Raw genomic sequence first — 26,956 nt, forward strand, 5'->3', positions numbered from 1 at the left:
TTATATGGAACCGCAGAGTAGAAAACAGCACTAAGGCTTAACAAATGATCTTTGCTTTTGCCATTGACCTAATACAGTATAATTTAGTCTTAAGAACTATGTAACAATTCTATTTTGTCTCTGAAAAAGAGCCGCAGCTGACCCTCAGATCTAATCCTTTCGATACCTGAAAGTGGGGGTGCAGAGTGGGCTCTAAAGAGGAAGAAGAAATCTAAAGCAAAACAATAAGCCAGCTGCTATAAAGCTGTGACTACAGCTTATGAGGTTTAATTTTACACACGAGCAACCTTGGATACCTAGTATTTGACCCCTAAATGGCCCCAGCTGAGCCCAATTACTATCTGTGCACACACACCTGTGTTTTCTGTAAGTCAACACAGTAATAAGGCTTTGTTTTCATTCTAAAGCTCCAGACAGATGAACTGAATTCAGTGCTGGGGATGTGCTCTACTAACAATTAAAGGTTACACAGAAAGTTTAGGACATTTTGTTTCCAGAAGACACATTCATATTGCAAAACTGTGGCTTAGCTTTTGCTATTGATTTTAAACATTATTTAGCACACATTCTTTTATTGAGAAGAATAATTCTCTTCCCATTTCTGCCACCAAAAAAAGATATGTTATCCTGTACATCTTTAAGTCCACCAGTGCTATGATCTGAATTGTCTGTGTCTTCCACCATGTCCCCTCCCCTGCAAATTCATATGCTGAAATCCTAAACCCTGAGGTGTTGATGGTATTAAGAAGTGAAGCCTCGGAGAGGTGATTAGATCATGAGGGCAGGGCAGAGCTTCACAGATGGAATCACTGCCCTTATAAAAGAGATCCCAGAGAGTTGCCTTGTTCCTTCTGCCATGTAAGGACACAGCTAGAAGGCATCATCTATGAGCAACTGACCCTTACCCAACACTGAATCTACCTGTGCCTTGATCTTGGAATTTCCAAGTTCCAGAACTATGAGAAATACATTTCTGTTGTCTATAAGGTACCCAGTCTACAGTATTTTGTTACAGCAGCCTGAATGAACTAAGATACCCCCAAAAGTAAACTGCATGAGTTAGAACAGGTAGGGACTTAAAGCGTGACCGACGGGTGCTGTGGGCCGAAGGGATCTGCCTACCATCAGCCAAGGGGCCTTATTGAGGTCACAGCACCTCAAGGTTTCTTTCCTCCACTCTGAGTTCATATGATTTACATGTCGGCTTCTGTCACTTTCCCCGGGTTCCAGGGGTGGGCAAGTGACCCAGGATTGGTCAACTGGAGTATTTCACACACCCCTGCCATAGGGGTAGTCAGGGAGCACAAGACAGATTGATAGAATCCATTCAAAACTATTTAGAAAGCAAAGTTGAGTGCCAATGCAGAACAGAACAGAACTCTGCTGCACCTACTGTCAGGACAACACTGAGACTTTTTTCTTAAATACAAAACATACAAAAATAAATTACTTTTTTTTAGCTAAAGCCAGTTTGAGCTGAACTTCTGTAGCTTTCCCTTAAAAAGTCTGGACACGGTAGAGCTCAGTCTGCTGGAATTTTATTTTTCAGTTTACAATGGTTGAAAAATAATATTAACATGAATAAGATAGGTAGTATTCAGATGGCCCAAATGATTGAGACCTCCTAGTATCCTCCTAGTATTGCATACTAGGGAGATGTAATCCCTTCCTCTTGAGTATAGGCTGGATCTAGTGACTCTCTTCTAATAAACAGAAGGCTACAGTGATGAGATGTCACTTCTGAGATTAAAAAAAAAAAAAAAAACTGTGGTTTTTGTCTTGCACACCCTTTCTTGCTCTCTCTGGCACACCTGCTCTAATAGTGACCAGTTGTCTTGTTTGAGCTGCTCAATGGAGAGGGGTATTTGTGGGGAGAAAAAACCCCCCACAAAACTGGTATCTCCATACAATAGCCATCTAGAACTTGAGACCTGCCTGCAGCTATGTTGGTGTACTTAGACGGGATCCCACCCCATTCCAGCCGAGAGATGATTGTACCCCAGCCTACTTTGGTCACAGCTTTCTGAGAGACCATGAACCTGAGGATCCAGCTAAGCTGCACCAATATTCCCGATCCACAGAAACTATGAGAGAAGAAATGTTTGTTTTTTTAAGCTGCCAAATTTGGGGGCAATTTGTCATGCAGCAATAGATAATAGATAACTGATAGAAAGGAATTAAATAGATTAACAATAAAATACTCATCCTTTGCCTTTTTGTTACGTTTTCCAAGACAACTCTCAATTACTCTATTTTTAGAACTTTAAAATGCAATTTCAATATATTCAAGGTACCGCATAATTCTATTATGTTGACAAAATATGGTATTTGAGTAGTAAAATTCTTTACAAAAAGGCTCACACTTGAAATTCCATTCTAGTTTACATGAATCTGTTTTACAAATACACACTGAGAACCTGCTATGTTCCAGGCACAGGAGAATTAAGTCGGATGGGCAGCTTGTTTCAAAGAGCTCTAAGTCCATTTAGGAGAGGAGAAAATCCCATAAGATTTGGAAATAAGTGAATCAGGAGGAGTGCCACTACTCACTAGTTGTGTGACACTGGATAAGCGATTTAAATTTTCAGTGCTTTTGCTTTCTCATCTATAAAATGAGGAATAACAGTAACAATAGCTGATTTATGAACTTATAAGATGGCTAGAAAGACCAAAAAGGACAATGTATGTTATAGCATTGTAAAATTTTTAAATAATATAAAATCATAATTATTGCAATGGTTATTACCAAAACTATAATACACAAGCTTTACTATAGAAATAGATAAGAATGGTCCATAATTAATTTGCTGTTTACCGGCATGCAAAAATTTTTTCCATTAACTATTTAAACATGTCCTTAAATTTGAAATTTGTATTCTAAACATAGTTGTTTTGATCACTCTTTTCAAAACCATGCAATCTGAATTACTTCTCCCTTGAATATAAAACTCATACTTTCATCTTAATTTATTCTCTGTGAAAAGATAGTTACAGTGATTGTTTACAGAAAAACTGAGTGAAAAATACAAGGAACATGCAAATTCTAATCATTTTGATTAGACCAATTAATAACTTTTATAAGCAGAAAAGTTCCTATCTTACAAAAAAGAGAAAAAATGTTATTTGATGTTAAATGTAAAGTGTTTAGAGCTACCATTTAGAATCCATTAAACGTTCTCATTACTTCTATTGCCTTCTCCACTAAACTTTCTTTAATATAATTTGTGATTCATTAGATCAACATTTTGAGGTCACTGAAAAACACTTTATTTTCAATATGCCACTGGACTTAAATTCATCATTCTAGTCCAAACAGCAGATCCCTTAATAAAAATGCACAGGCAAGAATAATTGATTTCATTTTAGGGAAAAGATATCAACAATAAACTGCTTTGGACTGCACAATCAATGGTTATTGAATTCTGGACTCCAAGCTAATATTTCCAGCTACATAGGTCCTTCGGACTCAAGTTGCCCACTTTGCTTTTAATAAACAAGGTCAGAATCATGAATTTAAGTACTGTGACATGAACGGAATACTTTATCTCAAAAAATTTTAGCCTTGAGGCATTGTAAACTGCCAAGTATCTTTCCAGTAGGCCTAAATATTAATATATACTTTAAAGTTGGAGATAGATCTGTCCCTTGAAATCCACTATTCTAGTTATCTACAGTTTGGTGTGAAATAAAATAAAATTAAACATTTATTAAGCTCTAACTATGGACTACCCCGGGTGTAGAGGGAATACAAAGATGAAGTATAAAGTAGATGAAGTAGATAAAATATAATAGAAAATTTAGATAATGTAAGGAATGAGAAATGAACTCAAGGTTCCTAGTTTTTAGAGGACAGTGCCTTTATAGCTAAAAGAGAGAAGAAAGGTAGAGGGAACATTTTGGGTAGGAGAGCTAAGGTATTGAGTTCAGTTTAGGAAAAGTTGAAATCTCTGGTAATGGACCACCCAGATGACAGTTGGCAACATAAATCCAGAGCTCATTTGTGACATCTAAATTACAAAAAGAGGGAGGCAGAGATTGCCCAGGAAGAATTCAAAGAGTGAGAAGGGAGAAGGGCCAGTGCTGTACCCCACAGTCAAGGGGAAAGAGCGGGAGGAAGGAGAAGATATCAAAGAGAGGCTGGAGGACTGGAAAGAAGATGGGTCATAGAAGCCAAGACAGGAAAGACTCAAAGACCAAAATGATGACTGGTACAGTTGCTACAGGAAGCTCAACGAAATTAAGAAAGTCTCAAAGACCACCAAATTTGGAATAAGGAGATCACTGGTGATCTCTGATGAATCCTTTTCAGTAGAATGGCAGGTGCAGAATCCAGAGGGCCACAAGGCATCACTCAATCACTCTAAGTGAACCAGGCATCTGCTTTGTGTTTTGGGGACAGGAAAGTGCATGCTGCATAGTGGAAGTTTTCGTAAAAGATATTTAGAAGGTGGAAGAAGCAGAGTCAAGTAAACTAAGAAGTAGCCCCTATCTTTAGTTGACAGTATGTTTCAGGATGGGAGGAGCAGGCTGGGACTTCAGAAGAGAGATGCGATTTGGGAATGATTGCTTAGGGAAAGGGAAAGGGAAAGAGAGTGGCTGGAGATAAAGACAAAAGATTGATGACTAGTGTTGAGAACCCAGCTGAGGCTGGAACTCATAAATCTGTAATGTAGCCAACCACTATGGTTATACAGTTTTTTTCTTCCAGTAATGTCAGTAGCAGGAGTGAAGACCACAGATGGTTTGATGGAGCTAAGGTTCAGCATTGGCAGGGCTGTTAGGATGAAATCTCGAGAAGAAACAAATACTTGAGGGGCCTGGTGATTTATCAGGGAACTGAATACCTAATCGAAGAATAACTCAACAATACTCCTTTTTGATATTCATAATATTAGATATGTATAATTTCAGTAGCTTTAGGGGTACAAGTGGTTTTTAGTTACACAGATGAGTTGTATACTGGTGCTGAGATTTTACTGCACCTGTCACCCGAATAGTGTACATTGTACCCAATATGTAGCTTTTTAACCCTCATCCCCCTTACCCTCCCCTCTTCTGAGCCTCCAGTGTCCATTAATACCACTCTGTATGTCTTTGCTTAGCTTCCACTTAAAAATGTGAACACGCAGCATTTGATTTTCCATTCCTGAGTTAGAGAAGTCAACAACATTCTCACATGTGGGGATGACTGGTAGGGGATTGAAGTGCCTGGAAAGTTTAACATTCCAGTTTCCTCATGAGAAAGAGGTGGGAAAATGAGATTTTATGAAACTTTTGAGGAAAAAAATAGATACAAAAGTAGAGAAGAACCTGATAAATGTAAGAGCTACCAAATACCTTAACAAAGCAAAAGAACTGATTTGAAACTCTTAGAAATGATACACTGTACTATGACTTTTCTCTACAAAGCTTAATATTTGCACTTGTACATAACATCAAATAGCTCCAAATCATATCAGACCATTTCTTTCTTTTTTCTTTTTTGCAGTGCAGTAGCATGATCATGGCTCACTATAGCCTTGACCTACTGGGCCCAAGTGATCCCTCTGCCTCAGTGTCCCTACCCCCTTCTCCCAAGTAGCTGGGATTACAGGCACGCACCACTGTGACTGGCTGATGTTAAATTTTTTTGAGAAGCTGGGCATGGTGGCTCAGACCTGTAACCCAGCACTTTGAGAGGCCAAGGGGCGAGCTTGAGCTCAGGAGTTCAAGAACAGCCTGGGCAATATGACAAAACCCCATATCGACAAAATAAAATAATTTAAAAAGTCAATTTTTTATAGAGACAGGGTCTCCTTATGTTGCCCAAGCTATATGGGACTATCTCTGAGGTTTGCTATTACAACTCAAACCAAGAGATCTCTGTCTCATTGAAATGAAATATTGCAAGTTCTGATTGAGGAACACTCAATTTTATGAAGTAAAAACTAAAAAATAAAAAACCAAACCTTTCAAATGAAAAGAACACATAGCTAATTGTCTGAGACAATTACAACACTCCAAGTAGAACACTTTAACAAAGCCAAGTTCAAACTAGATAACATAAATTACACAACCTGACACTAAGAGTTCCCTGACCATTGCTGCCAATAATCCAAATAATATTCACTAAAAACGCATGTGTTTTATAGTGAATAATTTCACTCTATTTGAAAAATATTTCCTATCAGTAAATTTGATATGTGGGTATTTACTTTATTCATGGAAGAGGAGAATATGATTCATGTGTGACTTAGTAATAAAAATATAAATAAATAAAACTAGTTCCGATATAGCCTTCCAATTCTCATGAATTCTAGGATTTATTTGGAATCCCTCAGAGAACTCTCTGCTCTTATGAAAGTTTTATACCCACATTCATATTTTTGTTTATATAGATGCATTGCTTTTGGACTGTTTAGCTTTTCATAATTTGAGTTCTAGGTATTACAGACACAAAATGCATTCATATTCAAATATTCTGATGGCTGGATGTGACACAGGACAATGTCACAGCCCTCCTGCTCTTGTTCTACGTCGCTGAGGGATTATACACAAACCTGAGTCAAGGTCCCAACTCCGAAGTAGATCTGTTTGCTTACCTTGGTGATAAGTTTTCTTCCAGTCCAAGTATGCTGTGAATCACATACATCAGTCGCTAATTTCAGATTCAGTGGGAAAAAAACAATAACAACAAAGTCACACTAGAGTGTAAGGTAAATTCTCCTATTCAAAGTACAACTGAATACAAAATAATTGAATGAACGTACTGAGAAGTTACAAAAATGGTTAGTCACAACAGCATGTTGCATTTGCTGCTTTTTCTCCTTTTGGAGACATAGAATTATATCCAGGCTGACTCATGAGTTTATCAATCCATCATGAGGATTGAGGCTGCCATCACGAAGGCACAGTTGACCAGCAACATGGGGAAGGATGGCACTCAGCACTGCAGTTGGGAGCTGGGACACTCCTGCCATGGCTCTCAGCACATAGTACTGCTTAATGCATATTTGCTGATAATAGCTAACATACCGACAATTGTGTAACATTTGGAAAATTAATTAAGCTCATTTGGCTCAAGTTTTGTCTGGAAAATAAAGATAATAGTATTAATCTCATGGAGTTGTATGGATTAAATGAGCTAATGCACATAAATTAGTAAGCACAGGGCCTAGCATGCACTGATCTCAGGAGATCAAGCATAATAAACTTCGTAGCAAGTGTGTGTTGAAAAGGAAAAGGTAGGTCTATAAGAATCTTATAAAGTATAACCACTGCTTTCCCTTCTATTTTCCTTGCATTTGGATTTTCAAAACATTTGCTGCAAGAGCTGTGTTTTCCTATGCTACACAGAATAGTAGATGGAGAGGAATAGTATCAGAATCATGGATATGGCAAACTAAGATTCTTACAGCCACAGTATGGTTTTCTAAACTTCCTAATCATTTCAAACACATGAATAGTGAGTACAAAGTAATGAGATAGGTTTCTGTGGGTGACTTATGGGAATCAGTCTTCCTCACAGGTTTTTAAGACAGAAACATCTATAGATGGCCCAGGCACTGTCCTAGATGCTGGAATACAAAGATGAGGATATGGCACTCACAAAAGGACACGGTATGTAAGTAATCACAACACAATGGAGTAAGTGGGGTGCCAGTCACATACACAGAGGCTCCAGGGCTAACCCTTGGGAGAGTGAGCAGGGCTGTGGGAAACTTCACACATGAAGGCAGTGTTTGAAGCAATGGGAGGTATGCGGGAGGATACGATTAAAAATACACCAAGTTCAGAGACTTAAATACTTACGTTACTTCTATTCTGAGCTGTGTAATCTTGAGTTAGATATTTTCTCTCTTTAAGCCTTAAACAATTACTGAGCAAATTACTCTGTTGTTAGAGATACTAAACTTATGCAAAATCAGAGGGCTGGATTGGAAGATCCCAACAGTTCTTAGCTTTACAATTCCTTTTATGCCTGATCATCTTCCAAATAGTGCTAAAAACACCATAACGCAAAAGATTTGCAATTTTTAAGAATAAAAGAGAGAGGTGTTTGTTCCTATAAATCATGAAAACTTGGCATTGGCAGATGAAACCAGCCGTAAATAACAGTTTTAAGGTGTTGGGGATTCCCCAATGGAAGACCACTGTAAATCCATAAAGTGGAAATTTGCAACCAACTGCTGAGTACCCGTACATCTCACCCTAAATTTTAACAGCTGTTCCCCTAAAAGTGATCACGATTATAAGCAGGGTGAAATGTACTCAGCAAAATTTTTCAAGGTATAATAAGTTCATATTCATGTCTTCAAAATACTTGCAGAACTTAATTTTTTTGCATGCAGATTACAGTTTACAAAAACAAGTATTAACCAGAGCTGTAATCATTTGTAAAACTTTCCACTACAGCTATTTGTTAACCTATATCCAATTTTTAGAATCAGCAAGGATGCCATTGTTGGCTTCACATTCCATATTGCTTACATTTGACATGTGCCTAGTTTTATCTCAAAAATGGGGCTTCACAAATCAAATGTTATTTTCTGCACCTGAAAATTCATGAACCACATACCACTGACAGCAGAAGCACAATGTGAAAACATAAGACCAGCTCAGCAGTAATCAAAAGCACCTGTTTTCACAAAATGTTTGCCACTGTTCTGAAACTACACATAAATTTTAAGTTTGTTGGCTAGACTGCATCCTGAAAAGCAGTTCAGATTAATTATCAGAAAACAGGTATTTCATCTTACATTAAATTTTTAAACATAAAAGACCAATCCTCTAAATCATATTTAACAAATAGTAAGTTATGTAGAAAATAACTTATTCCAACAAGCAATATACAATTCCCTATTTATCTACTGATAGTAACATAATCTACAATAGTAATATAAAGGGTCTAATTCTCCACAAAGCACAGAAGATGGTGATGCTGTGGGCTGTAACCTGAAAGACCCTGTACAACTTTGTGCACTTTCTGGAAATAATTTCTTTGACATATAATCTTTCCTTGGGCGTACAAAAGCCATTGAGAATCTTTATAATGGAGTGTACTTGAAAGACCAGGGAGAAGCATAAAATAATTTTGTTCTACAAAAAACAACAAACTATAAAGCAGTCATACATTTTAGTATCCTCTGATGACATGGTAAGTATACTTTTAGCTTAAGAATCATGCTCAGTGGATGTTTAGGATCCAAATACAGAGAAGATTATTGACAACTATTCTACAGACAGAGCAAACCATCTTCTCATATCCCCAAATCACCACCCCCACTTTACACAATGCCTAACTTTGCAACAGTATATTAACAGAAGACTCCTCTATGTAAATAGCAACAGCAGCCCTGTCTTTCTCAGCAAAATAGGTTTTCTCCAGCAACTATGCCCCCTTTGGCCACAGTCATCCTTTACCTGTTAATGAAATATTGCAAAAAGACTTCATGATTAGGCCTGGTTTTAAATCTACATTTTTCCTAGGAAAAAATGGATTCTGAATTTAAAACAAAAACAAAAACAAAAACTGGTTTAACAAATGAACGTCAAGGAAACAAGCCAACCAGAAGATGGAAGGGAAGTACTGTATTAGAATGAATACACTTTTATCTCTGGAGGCTTTATGCCCCAGCCTCCTACTCAGATTACACAATGACTCTGTCTCTTCAATCAGGGGCATCCCAACATCCTGTTCTCCAAGAACGAACACTCTATCTCAAACGCTCACCCTTCTCACCACCTCCAGCACTCCATCCCAAAACTTCAATCTGGTTTTCTTCATTGCACTTGCCACTAGTTTTTCTGTTTTCTTTTTAGCTTGCTAACTCCAGTAGGGCAAGGGCCTCCTCTGTCTTCTGTACCACGGTATCTCCAGCATGGAGAATGACACTTGACATGTGCATCATCAAGTAATTGCTGAATGAATAAAAATGGTGGGATGCTTACCACAAATACAATCTTCTTGAAATAAAGATGGTAAGAAGAAAATTAAAGCATTATATCTTATTTACAATATTATTAATTATGAATAACTTATTTAATCACAATCTCATACTATTTTGGAGCCAGTTCAAATAATTTCTAAAACAGAGATCTTCAAAGGTTTGGTATATCAATTGAAATTCAACTCAGTTTCTACATATCTATAAACCTAGTTGCTGATGTTTAGTTTATATCTACAGATCCAAATAATTCAGTTCCACAGATGGATGTTTCAGAAAAGTTTTTTGGTTGTTTAAGCTTATTTAATAGTTAGTGAGATAGTGGGTAGAATTCCAACACTTCAAATTTTAAAAAGCAGATTAGAAGTTCTATTATATTCTAATATACCACTAGGCATGTTTCCATCTGGCATCATGGTGAATGATCTGGTGAAAGGTACATGGGGAAGTTGTGTGTTCCCCTCTAAAACAAGACTTAACTCTCTAAATGAAAAGTAAGGGCAAAGAATGTTAAATGCACTGCAGTTATGCTGCTAAGTGGAACGTCGTCTGTTTAAATTTGCCTACTAGCTATCCCCTTCTTCCAGCTGTTTGGGATGTATGCTGCTCTGGGGAGGCACAGCTCTACTGACTAGACCTGCCAGTGATTCCTCTCTCTTGGGTCTTCAGCACTCTCCACTGGGATTTAGTATCCCATTTTACAAACAGAAAACTGAAGAAGCATACTGACCCACATGATTCATCCAAAGTCACATAGTTTTTAGTCCCATTAAGAGAATTATATTTTGGGAGAATGGGAACTTTTATGGAAGGAATACAGTATCCATCTGTAGTATTTATTTCGATCAAATGAAAATAACTAAAGAATCATATTTTCCAAATAAGAGCTTACCAAGACTATCAAACTTGAAACTAGCTGATCTGAGTTCCAATCCGGGTTCTGGTCCTTTCTAATTCTCTAAACTAGAGACTTTAAGGACTGGAATTAGTGACTACAGTCCTGAGGGGAGCCTCTTGATCCTTCATGTCCATCTCCTTTGGATGTGTGCTCGATTCCCTCCCACTCCAGAATGGTTTCTCCATGAGCACAGTGCACTGGGTTGAATTTGCAAAGTCCCACAGGAGCATACTGATTGACTCAGCTCAGTTTATGAGCTCATTAACAGACAAATCACTAAAGACTAAAACGTGGTAATTTTCTATAATTGTAACCCAAATGATCACAGTTTTGATCAATCAATAATGACAGAACTGACGGAGAAACAGGAGTATTTTAAACATGAACACTGCTCTTCCAAGGGGAATGAAAAGAGTTTTAAGGCAGACAAATAGATGACCACTACATCATGCAAACAGAAAGCACTAGAATATGCTTTTTATTAAATAAATAGAAGCTTTGGTGATCTTGTGGAAATCAACAAAAAAGAAGAAAACAAGAAATAAAAATTACCACATGGATGTGGGCCCAATACAGAGCTCTTCTGAGTTTGTATAGTTAAAACAGAAATAGCATTGAAGGAATTACTCACCTCCACATGCCATATGTTACATCCGTGAAAGAGTAATGTGAATAAAAAGCAAGCATGAAATTTTATTGCACATTAAATAGTCTATGTTTATTTGGGTCAAGATATAGATTTTGAACACATATTGTATTTCTTAGAATAAGCCAGCAACTTAACATATAACTTACAATTTATTTAAAGGAGGCATAGGTTTATTCAGTAACTTGCCTTGTCTGGAAATGAACGTGTTCACATTGGAAGGATTTAAATGAAAGCTAGATGTCCATATAGCTGGGATATCGAAGAAGGACTTTCTATTTCAGATAGTATGCCTTTACCAACTGGACTCCAAAGTCCCTCCTAACCCTAATACTGTCTGAAATAATTATGCCAAATTAAGTCCCTTGAAAGAATATTCATGGATGAAGGTAGTTATATTTGCGAACCATAGAGCAAATAAGAAGTGATACAGAAAATCACCTCTGGTTTTTGAGCCACTGACAATCACGTAAATTAACATCATCTGTAAATATAATAGCATGTTAATTTGACTTGCAATATTTAATTAGGAGTTCGTTTTTGTTCAAGAGTTTAAGATAAGATAGCCTACTGTTCAAAAAAAAATAAAGCCACATATCAGGGAACTAAGCAGTTATATTTATATGTAGATGATCCTGGAGCTTAAATATCACCAGAAGGCTCATCAGTGAGCTAAAACAGAGTGGGGATAAGAGGTGAAGGACCAGACCCAATAAGGGAGTCTGGCTGCTATTCCCAGTTCCACGATGATCAGTGGGGACTCCGTAAGTCGATTAACTTGTTTATATATTAGTTATTTTGTCTAAAAAAATACTCAAGTTGACAAAGTAGATTCTAAGGTCCCTTTCAACTTTAATATTTCTTTATTCCATGTAGAAAAAAATATAGCTTGAGACAAGAAAGTTGGTAATACAAAATAACCAACAAATGGAACATGCTAGCCAATCAATTTTCAACAAGACAAATATACTATAGATGGAAAGCAATTCTTAGGGAAGAAAAATAAGCAGTATAGTCATAAAACAAGCAAGTTTGCCCTATTTCTTTATAATTGATGTTTCTTCTAATTCATCTGGGATTTCTTGAGTTAAACTAAATACAGCTAAGGCTTGAATCATCCGGGATTTCACATCCAAGACCTGTCAGTTTGATGATCCCACTATTTTTAACATAGAAATAAATGGCTTCTATGCTTGTAAGCACTAGAAAAGTAAGGACAGTCTATGAAATGTGCTTCCCTCTCTCCTTCCTTTTCCCCTCCCCATTTCCTTCCTCTTCCCTGTCATCCCCCACAGGCTGAGGAAGGCAACAATCCCTTTGATTATATGTTCAGCTCTTGCACATATTTCTGCACAAATCAGGCATCTTTCCAAAGTATATGTCAGAGTTCTCACTCTAGCCTTGTGGTACACTTATCAAGAAAGAAAGTCCTAATTAGATGTCAGTTTCCTGAAGCAGAGAGGGTGTGGTTACATGAATTTACCAAAGGGGGAAAACTCTAAAGAATAAATTACTTACCTAATCACCCACACCACAGCCTAAAAATTATCATTCTACAAACACCCACCAATATTGTTTTTTTTTCTAAGAAGAACAATGCATAGTGTTTTTCAATGACATGAAAGAAAGTGAAGCACCCTTTTAAAATGCAATTTGAATATCTAAGACACTTTAAAGCCTGAATTGCCTAACTAGGAATTGTAAATGCATACAATGCATCATAAAACAACTTAGCTAACAATGATTTCATACACACACATCACAATTACTGCTGAATATCTATTAAAATAGGCAAACAACAACAACAAAACAACAAATGAAATAATTTGTACATACAAATGACCCTTTTACTCAGAAGGTCTAAACCATATTCATGTTCCTCCCTTTCTCCAGTTTCCCTGAAATGACCTCAGTAAGAAAAGTTAATTGGTCACTAATGACTGCCTTGAGAGCTTTACCACACAGCTTTTCTTCAATCTAGGTGAGTCAGGAAGAAGATCAAGAACAGCAGTTATGGAGGAGCCCTACACCTAATTCCATACCATTACACGTGTGTATAAGATACTAGCACTGTACATGAGAGTGACTCACATACCTCTGTTCATAAGAGACAAATTTTTCCTTCTCAAGTAATTCAGCTGCATGGACAGCAAGAGGTCAGGATTGTTATGTATAAGAACAGTGTTAAGAGATTGCTTGTATAGTATACATTATCTGTCTTACAGCTTGAATATTATCCAGTGTGGTTAAATACACATGACAATAGAATCAGACCTTTTATTTTTCTATGACAGATGAATTAACATATGACCTGCCAGAGTCTATAAAAAGACATTACCATAACACAGTATTTTGTGAAAAACAAAAACACCAAACATAATGAAATGGAATGTTAGGGTCCTTTTCTAGCTGTTGACTACATTCAAGTTTATGACAGTTTTGTAATCAAAGCAAGTTTTTCTCAAGGAAAAATACCAAATGAATCATCTATGTGAGAATTTCAGAAAGTAAATGATGCTTCTTGGTGGATATGATTAAATAAAAAATGCAGTCTCAAATTTACAAACATCTTCATAATTTCAAAGGTTTATCAAAATTCTCCAACACTACTTAATATTAAGTGATAGATTATGACCCTAAAGTAACAGGAATTCTTCCTACTGAGCATTCCTGCCAGAAAGACAATTCCCTCAGGATATTTAGATGATTTCTTTTTGCCTTAAATACCAATGAAAATTCTCTAGTCAATACCTTTACCTGAATTGTTTTGGAAATCTAGCAAAGTTCAAAATGTATATAATATAGCTCTATAACTGGGAAAATCTTTAGAGACAAAGCCACCTTGTATTACATTTTAAAAGCCCAGAAATGTTTGGTGACTTACCCAAAGCATGCATCTGTCTTGTTTATTTCAACTCTAACTCTAGAATTATGAAGGACAGATGAGTGATGAAAGCAGTTTTTTAAAAAATCAAACATGACCATCTCATGTACATTGACATACATCAAGTCAATATAAAGTCAGAGGAGATTTAAAATCATTTTATCACCATTGTCACTGCTAAAACTGAGTTTTGATGGAATTTCAGAAAAGTCATCCATTATTAAAATAACTTCTCTTTCATAGCATCTGACCCTATGGACATTTTAATTCAGACTCTGGCATTTAATGAGATTATAACTGATGCTGTATTTAAGATGAAGGAAAGGGTGGTGAAACTCTGTATCAGAACCCACAGTAGAATAGACATTAATTAGGATAAAATTAAATATCAGAACTGGAAAATGTACTACAGGGAGGGCAAACTTGGAGAATTTTCTGGGAGGTTCTTTATAGCTCAATATTTCATTGTTACACATATAAAGTTCTTGTGGCAATCTGCTCCAAAGGAAAAACTGACAAGACAGAGAGTTAAGTTTCTTTCAAGAAACACTCTAAGAAGAAAAATAAGAATGACACTTCTGGTTCATCGATAGCACCATTAACTAAGATGTGAACATCATCAGCAAATTCCACCACGTTTTCAGCCTTAATGTAAATAGTTTTTCTAAGCCATCTAGAGAAACACATAGAGTATAAACTTTTAAATTATGACAAAAACTAATTAAAACAGATATGTTGTAGATGTAATTGAATTCAACCATATTACCCATTTGAGAGGACTGGTTTTAAGGTCAGTCTCCGCTCTTTAATGCTTTTCTACAGCACTAAGATGTAAGTGAATGTCTCCCCTACCCAATTCAGAGAAGCCCTGAAACCGAAGCCAAAAGATGCACTGAGAAGTCATTGTGTTATATGACTTATCTTCTTTAAAACCCCTGGCTATTTGACATTTGATGAAATGCCAAATCCCAAGTGCCTGAGTCCACTCTGACACATTCTGTTTATTATGTAGTAGTTTCAAGTTGGGGACTCAATTTGCAACTAACTCCACAATTTATATATTACATAATGGGTGTCTTTTGATAAATCACAGGAAAAACATGTCAGTTTTGTAGCTAAAGGAAATGACTTTTGCTATTTAACATCTTATCCATAGCATGGCCTTGACAAATGAGATAAAACGTGATTCTCTTTGAGTTATTTCATTTAATGTATAAAGACTACTTACTATCTTCATTATATCATTGTCCTAACTCTAGTTTGGGAATATTTCTTAGATACCTCCATAAATAGTTCTTCTTGTCAGGACATTTTATAAACTTACAGAGTAATTCTATTGTTTTTAAATTCTTACCAAAGCTAGCAGTATGCAGACATTTGAGAAATATTGTTCAGTTCTATTTCTACAAACATATATCACAGTACAAACCTGAGACGGTATGAATTTGACTCAGTATATATTGACTGCAAAAAATTTGTACAATGACTACCAGTCTAATTAAAAGTTCATAAGCTGCTTTTTTTTTCAGTTTCCAAGTTTTCAGAATTACACATGCAATCTGACAATATTTTTTGATGTGACATAAATTTTAGTTAAATTCTAGGATATATTATGGAAACAAAATTTAGGAAACAGAGTGTCACTCTGTTAGAACACATTATTCATGTACACACATTTAAAAGAGAAACATCTCTAAAACTCAGAGGTTACTCAGGTAAAAGCAATACAGCCACATTACTCAAGCAAATATCAAATAATTACAATTTTACATTCTTGTATTATCGCCACCACATGAATTTTCAACCCTCAGCCTTCATCAATCACAACAGAACTGCTAGCATTTAGAAGGAATTCTCATGGCTTTCAATACCACAGAAATTAAGATTTAAATTATTTATTAGTTAATGCTCAGAGGTTATAAGTGGGATGCATTCATGATCAGACATCAAAAGACCAGAACTAATTAGGATTGAAATACAAGTTTATAAAGATCCTTATTCAAGAAGACAAATAAACAATTTTTACCTTTTTAAAAATGTAGATCATATGTAACTGTCATCTTCCCCCATTTGGGGCACATCATAAACTCAGTGATCTCTGTGCATAGCTGCTTTCTCTCTGCACCCTTAGGCATTTCTGGGCCTTTTAAATCTAGTGGGACAAGTCTAAACCTTACCAGAAACTTAAAGCACTGACAGATAAAAGAAAAACGCTAGTTCTCTTCTATTTAAAAGCTAATTTACAAATGTCTCAATATAGACATATTACAGATACCACAGGTATCACTGCTTCTAGCTGACAGCAAATAAGAATGAACCTTATTTAATAACAAAATTGTAAACATGCATCAGAGAAAGGTACTTGAACTTCCTTGTACAAACAACATCTCAGATTAATCACAGATAACTGTCTAGAAGTCTGTATCAGGAGCATTAAGCATTAACATCAACTTGAACATGAACAATTATTTCTTCCAAATGAGCTAGCTTTCCCTATTCTGAAAGAAAAAGGAAAGCAACAACTACAACAGAGCATATTCTGGCCACCTACTATGTTGGCTTGCAACTTTTTTGAATGGCTTATTAAAATAACATAATTAATTCCACCTAAAATATTAACAATGTGTACAGACCTTGGCTGGTGATACTGTCTAGATGCTATTATCTAATGGCTGTTCTTGCAACAAATCTAGCAAAACATAGCACTTCAATACTTACAGACTGCTCACAGAGAACACCATCTGAGAAACCTTTTGCATTTAAGATTAAGGCTCCACACAAGGTTTATTGTTAGCCCCAGCATGCGAGAAGGAACCGGAGGATGGAGAGAAGCGCTTACTTCGAAAATGCTCTGAAGCGTAATAATAGACATCCTCATAGCCCTCGTGGTAATCCTCTTCTGGTCGGTACTTTTTCCCCTTTCTTCTCCTAGATCTTCTTATCGCCTTGACAAAACCCAGGAAGCGGTCCATCTCTCACTTACCGTGCAGCACGGCACAGCTAGCACAAGAGCACAGCAACAGCCCAGCTGCTCTGCGAGTCGGTGGAGCATGAATGACCAATACCAAACCTGGACCAGGACAGCTACCCTTCTATCTGCTTCTGGGCTACCATCAACACGGTGACTTTGGCCATAGGAGGGGAAAGAAAATAATAGTGATATGGCTTTACCTTGACAATATTTCTCATTTAGCTCAATAAATTGTCAAATCTGTAATTTAAAAAAAAGGGGGGGGGGAAGAGAAAGAAAGTGAAATGGTAATAAAAGACTAAGAGAAAAAACAAACGGCAAAGCTTTTGACTTTAAATAGCTTCAAAACAAAACAAAACAAAGTTCAAGAGATTCAGCTGAGGCAAGAGGAGTCCCAGCACTAGAATTTCACTATCCAATATCTCCACCATCCCATCATCGGGGCGGGGGTATAGGAGAAGAGAGGGGCGGGGAAACATATTAGTCAATGGACTGAACCAAAGTTAGAGACTGAACTGACTTTCCTACCTGCTAATCCCACACCCTAATCCTAGCCCACATTATCTCAAAACATGTGCTTGGGAAACCTCTTGAAAAGCTATTGTTTTGCAATGGGCGGACTGATTAACCCTTTGTGCTCTATTGCATATCATATTAATAAGCAGCAAAGTGGTTTCATCCATATGCACAGCCCTCTTGCTGACAGGAGTGTGCAGTATGTGTTAATTGGAGCAGCAGGGAGAAGGCTCAGCAGCTGCTTTCAAATGACACGTTTACCCACTGGGCATTAATGTATTCCAATCACTGTTTGATCTAAATATTAAAATGCACTTCACAGAGAAGCTTCTCATAGGCTTAGTAACAGCATACCATAATCAGCAAATAAAGCAAACTGCCTGGTTTAAGGGAAAAGAAATACAAATAATCCAACTCAACTTACACTTGAATTCAAATATAAACCTAGCTCAATTGTCACATTTTTTAAAAAATATGAAAGTAAATGGGCTAAACAGCAAACAAAACTTAATTCTTCTTGGTGAAGACAGTGGAAAGAGAGAAATTTCATAATATGCTCACATGCTGTTCATCCTTTATCTCTAAAAATCACAAGCTTTAAAAAATTATTTTTAAGTACAACAATCAGCAACACTTCATACTAGACAAGAGAGGTACTCTAAAGTCTAGAGAAGTCAGCGTTAATCATGAACAATTTTTTTTCCTCTATAGCTTCTTTTTTCTTCAGGTCTTTAAGTGAAAGATAATTTTTAACACCAGGAAAAATCTGATTTGTTTACAATATAATTAATCAAGCATGTCAGTATATTACCAATGAAACTAATGATATTCTGCAGCTCCATGTTTCCAGAAATATAATTTTTTAAAAGGCTTCTTACTGAATAAAGGTTGTTCAATATCTGTGTAATGTCAAGTTTGTAGGATCATCCCAGAGGGAACTGACTGCACTTTGCACTCTCTGTTAGATTCACAAGCAATTTGTCTGTCTTCTAGATTTACACAGTTCCCTATTTTCAGATATAAATTGATAATGATGGAGCAGGGAGAAATTTACTTAGAAAGGCAAATATTCATCAGCCAAGAACATTTCATGTCTAAAATGTGTAGTTACTTTCAATGGTTCTGTGAAGTTCCTTTACTCCCAGAAGTTTCCATTTTGTATGCCTTAGGAGTGAGTCTGTGAAAAGAAATACTAATTTAATGATGCTGACAAAAAGATGCTATAAAATGTTTTATGAACATCTTTAAATTAAAAAATCACTTGTCCTTGGGTTTCAAATCCTTTATTATTCTGATTCCCTCAACCGAAACAAACTAGAACAATTAACAAATAGTGAATGAGAAATTTGAAGATCTGGAGTTTAGACCTGAGTAGTCACTAAATATATGACAATAATAATACACAATCTTTTAATTTAACCTAACAGTCCTAATAATGAGGTGAATGTCATTATACTTCTATGCATGAGCAAAAACAGGTTCAAAGGTGTTTCAGTGGTTTGTCCAAGATCACGAAGCTAACACTATCACGGCAGGTAATAGCAGGTATTTTTCACACCGGTTCAGAGATTATTTTGTCTACCTAACAATTACATGCATTAAAGTTCATTCTTTTCTATGAATATTTTATCTTGAAGTGGAATTTGAATATAATTGTCAACTTTCATTATTAATGGATCAAACATATATCTTGGTTTATGTGATTAATTCAAGTATATGTGTCTCCCAGAGATAATGCAGGCAATGAATTTTACGCTACACTTGAATTTTAACTCTTAAATTAGTAGAGTCCATATTAAGTTTTGTAGTTTTAAGCTCCCAGTTCAATCTAAAAGGACTAACTCACAGAAAAGATGGTGCTTTACTCTTTAATAGAAAGAAGATCCCATTTGCATAGAACAGCTTAAAACATTTCACTAGAGTTTGATTTTTTAATTTTGGTATTTAGGGACTGATTTTATCAAGCAGTGGTAAGCAACTATTTTTGCACAAGAACTAATGCAGACAAAGTAAAATTATCTATATACCAAACTCTGTATTCAGAAATAAACAGAAATTGTACATAACCACCTATTATTTGTTTACATCTGAAGGATTACATTTGTTAACATTTCAGTATCTGTAATGACAGAATTTTTATATGAGATGTGGTTTGGTGGTGTTGGGGAGGAGTTTAAGAGTTTAGCCATATATTTGAAGGCATACAGCAGAAGGTATAAAAGCTTACTAAAATAATCAGACATGCTTGGGAAGCCAGGATAAGGAAGCTGTTATTTAGAGGAGGTCCACTTGGGTCACAAAGAACGAAAGGATGTTGCAATAGATGATGTAAAGGAGGGAAAGCATGAGTATATGGGCCACAATCTAAAAGATGGAAGGCTAGACACTTGGTGCTCTGCCTGAGGGGTGGCGGAGGTAAACGAGATCATTTTATTCAATTTTCCTGGCTCATCCTTCTTGATATGGTTTGTATCTGTGTCGCCACCAAATCTCATGTCAAACTGTAACCCCCGGCATTGGAGGTGGGGTCTGGTGAGAGGTAACTGGATCATGGAGGTGGATTTTCCATGAATGGTTTAGTACTATCCCCTTGGTATTACACTCTCAGCAGTGAGTTCTCATGAGATGTGGCCCGTTAAAAATGTGTAGCACCTGTCCAGGCACAGTGGCTCACGCCTGTAATCTCAGCACTCTGGGAGGCTGAGGCGGGTGGATCATGAAGTCAGGAGATTGAGACCATCCTGGCTAACACGGTGAAACCCTGTCTCTACTAAAAATACAAAAAAATTAGCTGGGTGTGGTGGCGGGCACCTGTAGTCCCAGCTACTCGGGAGGCTGAGGCAGAAGAATGGTGTGAAACAGGGAGGCAGAACTTGCAGTGAGCTGAGATTGTGTCACTGCACTCCAGCCCCTGGGCGACAGAGCAAGACTCCATCTCAAAAAAAATAAAAATAAAAATAAAAATAAAAAAAGGTGTGGCGCCTTCCCCCTCTCTCTCTTGCTCCTGCTCTGGTCAAGTGAGATGCTCACTCTGCCTTTGCCTTCCACCATGACTGGAAGCTTCCCGAGGCCTCCCCAGAAACAGATGCCGCTATGCTTCCTTTATAGCCTGTAGAACTCTGAGCCAATTAAACCTTTTTTTTTTTTTTTATACATTACCCAGTCTGTTACTTCTTTATAGCAATGTGAGAACGGACTAATACACTTCTGAATTTTTTCCCATCTTCTACACTAAAATGATCCATGTTTAGCAATAAAGGGCCAACCTAAAATCTCTGTCAGCTCTTGGTTGTATTATAATAGCTAACTGTTGTTTAACAATTGATTAACAGTTAGCTATTATAATACAACCAAGGGCTGACAGAATAGTAGTGTAGTTCAAGTCCATTCAATTAGGTTTACCACTCTTTATGCAGAGAGAATGGCCCTTTCACTCCATAGCACAACCTCCAGTAAGAGGTGCTATTTATCAGTTATTGAGCTCTACAGTCTAAACTGATGGGTCAGTTGAGACGTTGCAAATGGCAGTTCACAGAATGCCACAAACATGTTTGGTTTGGCTCACATGAATGTTTGTAGTTTTGTTCTTGGTTTTTTGTTTTTTTGGAGACGGAGTCTAGCTCTGTCACCCAGGGTGGAGTGCAGTAGCGTGATCTCGGCTCACTGCAACCTCTGCCTCCCAGGTTCCAGCGAGTCTCCTGCCTCAGCCTCCCGAGCAGCTAGGATTACAGGCGCCTGCCACCACACCCGGCTTTTTTTTTTTTTTTTTTTTTTTTTTAAATAGAGATGGGTTTTCACTGTGTTGGCCAGGCTGATCTCAAACTCCTGACTTTGTGATCTGCCCACCTCAGCCTCCAAAAGTGCTGGGATTATAAGCATGAGCCACTGTGCCTGGCCTTTTTTTTTTTTTTAAATTGGACAAATATCTAAAAGTCAAGAGATTTCATAAATAAATCAAACTTTTTTTTTTTTCTTGAAATAGCAAAAGATCTGGTAACCTTGAGCCTGATTCCAATATGGCAACTATTGATTAGAGCTGAGTGGTGGCTGCCTGCCACCCATAAATAAACATGTGCTTTCCATTTAGCTACAGTCCCTCCCCTGGGCACAATTCAATCATTCAGTTACCACCTGGTCCCTGTAGGCATAAATGCTTGTGAACAATGGTTGAAGTACTATCCTGACTAGCCAGTCTCAAAACACTAATTACTTTAAAAGAAATTCCAGCACCCCTATATTTTGATGTAAAGAAAGCAGGCTATTATAACAAATTGGTTATCAGTTGAGCTAAATGTTCACTAAACCATAATATTAAATTTATTAGAAAAATTTGTTCACATGAGACAATAAAGCAGGTTGAATTATTCAACAAAATGCATTTCAACCAGCAATGGCAAATATATGTTAACAAATACGTATTTTTCAAGTACTAATTATTTTCATTTTGGGGAAGTAGGCAATTGCCTATATAGCATTTACATGATTTCCGTACTCTTCTGAATTAGATTCTTCATCCCCTTTTAGGAAAAAAGAAATGGACCAACTATTGAGATTAAATCTTCAATTTACAAACTTCCCTAGATCAGTGATTAGAGAGTTCCCTTCAATGCATAATTAGATTGAGTAATGGTTACAGTATTATTTTTTAGTAACAGTATGAAACATATAGTCTATAAGAGAAATCTTTAAGACATTAAATTAATCTGGCCCTTTTAGATGTCAGAGCATCTGCATGCGATGCCAATAATTGCTGCCGCCTTCACGTGGCCTTGGGAGAGATACCCTGACCTACTGAGGATGAGAATGGGAAAGAAAAAAAACACTCTGTCCTCTGGCACTAACGGTATTCTCATCAGACCCACTACTATTTCATTGTAGCAAATGATTGGTAATATCCCTCTTTACTAACTGAAATTCATAGATCATGTAACTCATGAGCACATAATTTAAACACAAAATGCCTCTTTTTTTTGACACAGGATCTTGGTGTGTTGCCCAGGCTGGAGTCCAGCGGTGCAATCACAGCTCAGTACAGCCTCCACCTCTCAGGGTCAAGCAGTCCTCCTACCTCACCCTCCTGAGTAGCTCGGACTACAGGCATGTACCACCATATACAGCTAATTTTTGTTTTGTTTTGAGACAGACAGGGTTTCACCATCTGGCTGATCTTGAACTCCGGAGCTCCAGCAATATGCCCACCTCAGCCTCCCAAAGTGCTGGGATTACAGGCATGAGCCACCACGCCTAGCCTAAACACAAAATGTATTAATGCTGACATATATTTAATAATACATATTTCAAATAAGTGGATCTGAGGGCATTGCTACAACAGAAAATACAGTTAAATCCTTGCAACCACTTGTAATGAATAATTCTGAATTTGAGATGGGATCAGAAGCCCTTCCATACAACATACAGAAAATAAAAAGGTAGACAGGTAGACACCAGTATATTCACTGTACACTAAAACTGAAAAATACTTTATGTCTATATAACAGTATTTGTTTCCATGCTCAAATAATTATAAATAGATTTTCATTTATAAGAGTTTTTATTGGCCAGGCATGGTGGCTCACGCCTGTAATGTCAGCACTTTGGGAGGCCAAGGCAGGTGGGTCACCTGAGTTCAGGAGTTTGAGACCAGCCTGGACAACATGGTGAAATCCCATCTCTACTAAAAATACAAAAATTAGCTGGGTGTGGTGGTACGTGCCTGTAATCCCAGCTACTCGGGAGGCTTAGGCAGGATAATCGCTTGAACCTGGGAGGCAGTGGTTACCGTGAGCACAGATCGCGCCATTGCACTCCAGCCTTGGCAACAAGAGTGAAACTCTGTCTCAAAGGGAAAAAAGGTTTTTATTAATAGTAGTTATGTGAGGGTTGTACAGTATGCAAAATAAATTTTCCATGTGTAACCATGTCTCCCTCATTTTAATACTTCTAGCACCTTCAGCCACCATCCATGAAATGCTAGCAACGATCCCCAACCCACAGCATTGTGATAACCCAAAATATACAAAAAAAAAAATCATTGTGTTTAAAACACTTTTTCCACAAATAATTCTCAATTGGGCCTCTAATTTGATTCTGTCCAATTACTACTTATTTGTGTTGTTTATTAAATAAAGCATAGAGCCACCTGCCTAAACAGTAATAATATACCCTAAGTTTGTTCATCTGCAAATTGGTGAATAAACTAAGCCAATTCATCCATCTGTGAACTATTTCAAGGTCGACTCTCCATTGGCTACAAGATTTTGAGTTAAAAAGACAGTGGAGGACAGTGCTTATAGTTTGATAATGTTTGCTCACTGAGCGTGAAATGAAATTTAACTGTGGCATGTCTGCATTTGTAAATTTATTGTGGTTGTTTAGACTTCTTGCAAAATGAAATGTCAAGCAGTCATTCTGAGACTGCAAATATATTAGGCTTCAAAGGGCTCAGATAACTGAAGTTACTGAGTTTTCAAAGATTTTTCTAATGTTTTTTCTACCATATAGAATATGTTCATTCAATAAGTGTAGAATGAGCATAAAAGTGCAAAAGCATAAAAAATAATTTCTGAATGTAAAATGCTAAGTGTGCTGTCTATTATAAGGGTTTCAAAAATGCTCATTGTATCAGAACTCATTTTTTCCTGAAGGTATATGTGTCTTAGGAGGAAAGATTTGGACTAGAAAATCTCTTCTAGCTACAAGATGTTATTATTTTTATGCAGCTAGATGCTTTGAAGTGATGAAAAATACAGTGCTGATTATAGTGTCTTTTAAGGTAACTGTGAGACTTCATGGAATCTATTTAAGCTCCATATTTGACGATTCTGAAGAATATATTACCTAATGCCTTCTATTTCCTGGAATTCATTTCATTTTCTCTCTCTCCTCTCTTCCTCCTTTCTTCCTCCTTCCCTTTCCTCTTCACCAACTTGTTCTTTTCAAGCTACTTGGAGATCAAGAAAAGTCTATTTATTTTAAGTTACGCACATTTATTTATTTATATTTGTTTCTTGGTTGGTTGGTTTTACCCAAGTACTGAATTTCTAAAAGCTGAGATTTTTTATTTATTCATTTGGCTACAGGAACATTTTCTTGGTATTTAAATTTGTTCTCGTGGTCTCACTTCTAAGTTGTCATAAATAATCTAATTTAAATTTCTCTTTTTTTCCATCCTCTAAATGCACTGCCATGTGATTCATTTCTCCTGCCTTCTCGGCCTTTTTCTCTTAAAGCCATTTTTTTGGCTCCCAATCCTAGCTATGATTTACAAGCAAACTTGTTCGGGTTAATAGCAAATATTTTAAAGCACTTGTGAGTTTTAGATTTTTTAACAGCCATTTATCCAATTTGAATTACCCATTATTCCTGCCTCTCCTCTTTACTTTTATTTATTTATTTATTTATTCATTTTGTGATGGAGTATCACTCTGTCACTCAGGCTGGAGAACAGTGGTGCAGTCTTGGCTCACTGCAACCTCTGCCTCCCAGGTTCAAGCGATTCTCCAGCCTCAGCCTCCTGAGTAGCTGGGATTACAGGTGCCCACCACCACGCCTGGCTAATTTTTTGTATTTTTAGTAGAGATGGGGTTTTACCATGTTGGTCCAGCTGGTCTTGAACTCCTGACCTCAAGTGATCCACCTGCCTCGGCCTCCCAAAGTGCTGGGATTATAGGTGTGAGCCACTGTCCCTGGCCTCCTCTTTACTTTTATTATTGAGCATTTGTCTGGTTCATTAGTCTGTTTGCTCATTTACTCAATTGTTCTTCACACACATGTTCAATATTTATTATGCAGTGGGTGTGGAACAGAATTTGAAGGGAAAATTCTAAGTCATCATTCTCCTTGACAGTAGCTTTAGTTGCAAGTTCAAGTAAAGAGTTTAAAACTATTAGCTTAAATTACACTTTTAGAATGTCTATGGCTCTAAGGATTCAGTTTTTCACCCTATAAAATGTATTTAGTGCCAGTCACATGCTAGATGTTTAATCCATGACGGCCTTGACCAACTTTTAGAACTGGTCCTATTTCACATTCTTGCTGGTTGATTTTTGGTGTTTGACATACTTTTTAGGAGGAAAACATTAAAGGCCCTTGAATAATTTAAACAGCATGTTTCCATGAACCATGAAGAATATGTGCTTGTCTCACACTAAATCTGATTCATTTATTCGACAAATGCTTCCTGTGTGTCTCTAGTGCCAGACACTATTCACACTCTAAAGATAGAACAGTGCACATGAGGGTAACACTCCTCTCATGAAGGTATAATATAGATGAGGAGGTGTGTTAGTCTGCTTGTGTTACTATAAAGGAATACCTGAGACTGGGTAATTTATAAAGAAAAGAGGATTATTTCGGTTCACAGTTCCCTAGGCTGTACAGGAAGTGTGGTAAAGACATCTGCTTCTGGTGAAGGCCTCAGGGAGCTTACGATTATGGCAGAAGGTGAAGGGGAAGCAAGTATATCACACAGAGAAAGAGGAAGCAAGAGAGAGAAAAAGGTGCCAGGCTACTTGTAAATAACCAGCTCTCAGGTGAACTCATAGAGCGAGAACTCACTCATCGACACTAAGCCGTTCAAGACAGATCCACGGACCTCACACTAGGCCCCACCTCCAACATCAGGGATCACATTTCAACATGAAGTTTGGAGGATATCAGAGGAAACAGATAACGTACAAGTACATCATCAAACAAAGTAATTTCCAATAGTGAGAAGTGACAAGGTGATGCAATATAAGTGACTCTGAAGGCTATATTAGAATGGGGAGAGCTGAGAAAGCTTTACCCGGAGGAGATACAACTTGAGCAAAGACCTAAAAAATACAAGAAGATCCATCCAAGCAAAGGTGTGGGGGCAGTACCTTTGATACAGCATGAACAGGAAGGATGACAACACTGAGTTGGCATTGTGCCAGGCACAGCAAGGTGACCACTGTGGAGAATAATAGGAGAGGAAACTAAAGAGGCAGGGAGGGGCCAGCTCACCTCAGGCTTTCCAGGCCCAGATAAAAATTGTGGACTTCTATTCTACATGCATTAGGAGCACATAGAACTCACTGCACAGTGTTAAATAGGGAAGTGACATGATCTACCTTTAAGATGAATATTCTGGTTG

At 37.1% G+C, this 26,956-nt stretch overlaps 2 protein-coding genes across 9 annotated transcripts in view; both read right to left on the reverse strand.

Annotated features, from left to right (window-relative positions):
• The window catches only part of LLPH (LLP homolog, long-term synaptic facilitation factor), a 648,032-nt gene extending 642,986 nt beyond the window's left edge, over positions 1-5,046 (reverse strand). The window contains exon 1 of the mRNA XM_050748324.1: positions 5,036-5,046. The gene's annotated coding sequence lies outside the window, so the exon portion shown is untranslated. The remainder of the gene's footprint in view (positions 1-5,035) is intronic.
• GRIP1 (glutamate receptor interacting protein 1) overlaps positions 1-26,956 on the reverse strand; it is a 710,404-nt gene that overhangs the window by 426,404 nt on the left and 257,044 nt on the right. For 5 of the 8 annotated variants that reach the window (XM_050748312.1, XM_050748310.1, XM_050748311.1 and 2 more), the window contains exon 1: positions 17,194-18,283. The exons of the other annotated variants lie outside the window; for them this stretch is intronic. In XM_050748312.1, the coding sequence (XP_050604269.1) occupies positions 17,194-17,326 (133 nt within the window). In that variant the 5' untranslated portion in view covers positions 17,327-18,283. Of the gene's footprint in view, positions 1-17,193; positions 18,284-26,956 lie in introns of those variants that run through there. 8 annotated transcript variants of the gene reach the window in all.

Source organism: Macaca thibetana, chromosome 11 (genome assembly GCF_024542745.1).
Source record: "Macaca thibetana thibetana isolate TM-01 chromosome 11, ASM2454274v1, whole genome shotgun sequence".
NCBI classification, from domain to species: domain Eukaryota; kingdom Metazoa; phylum Chordata; class Mammalia; order Primates; family Cercopithecidae; genus Macaca; species Macaca thibetana.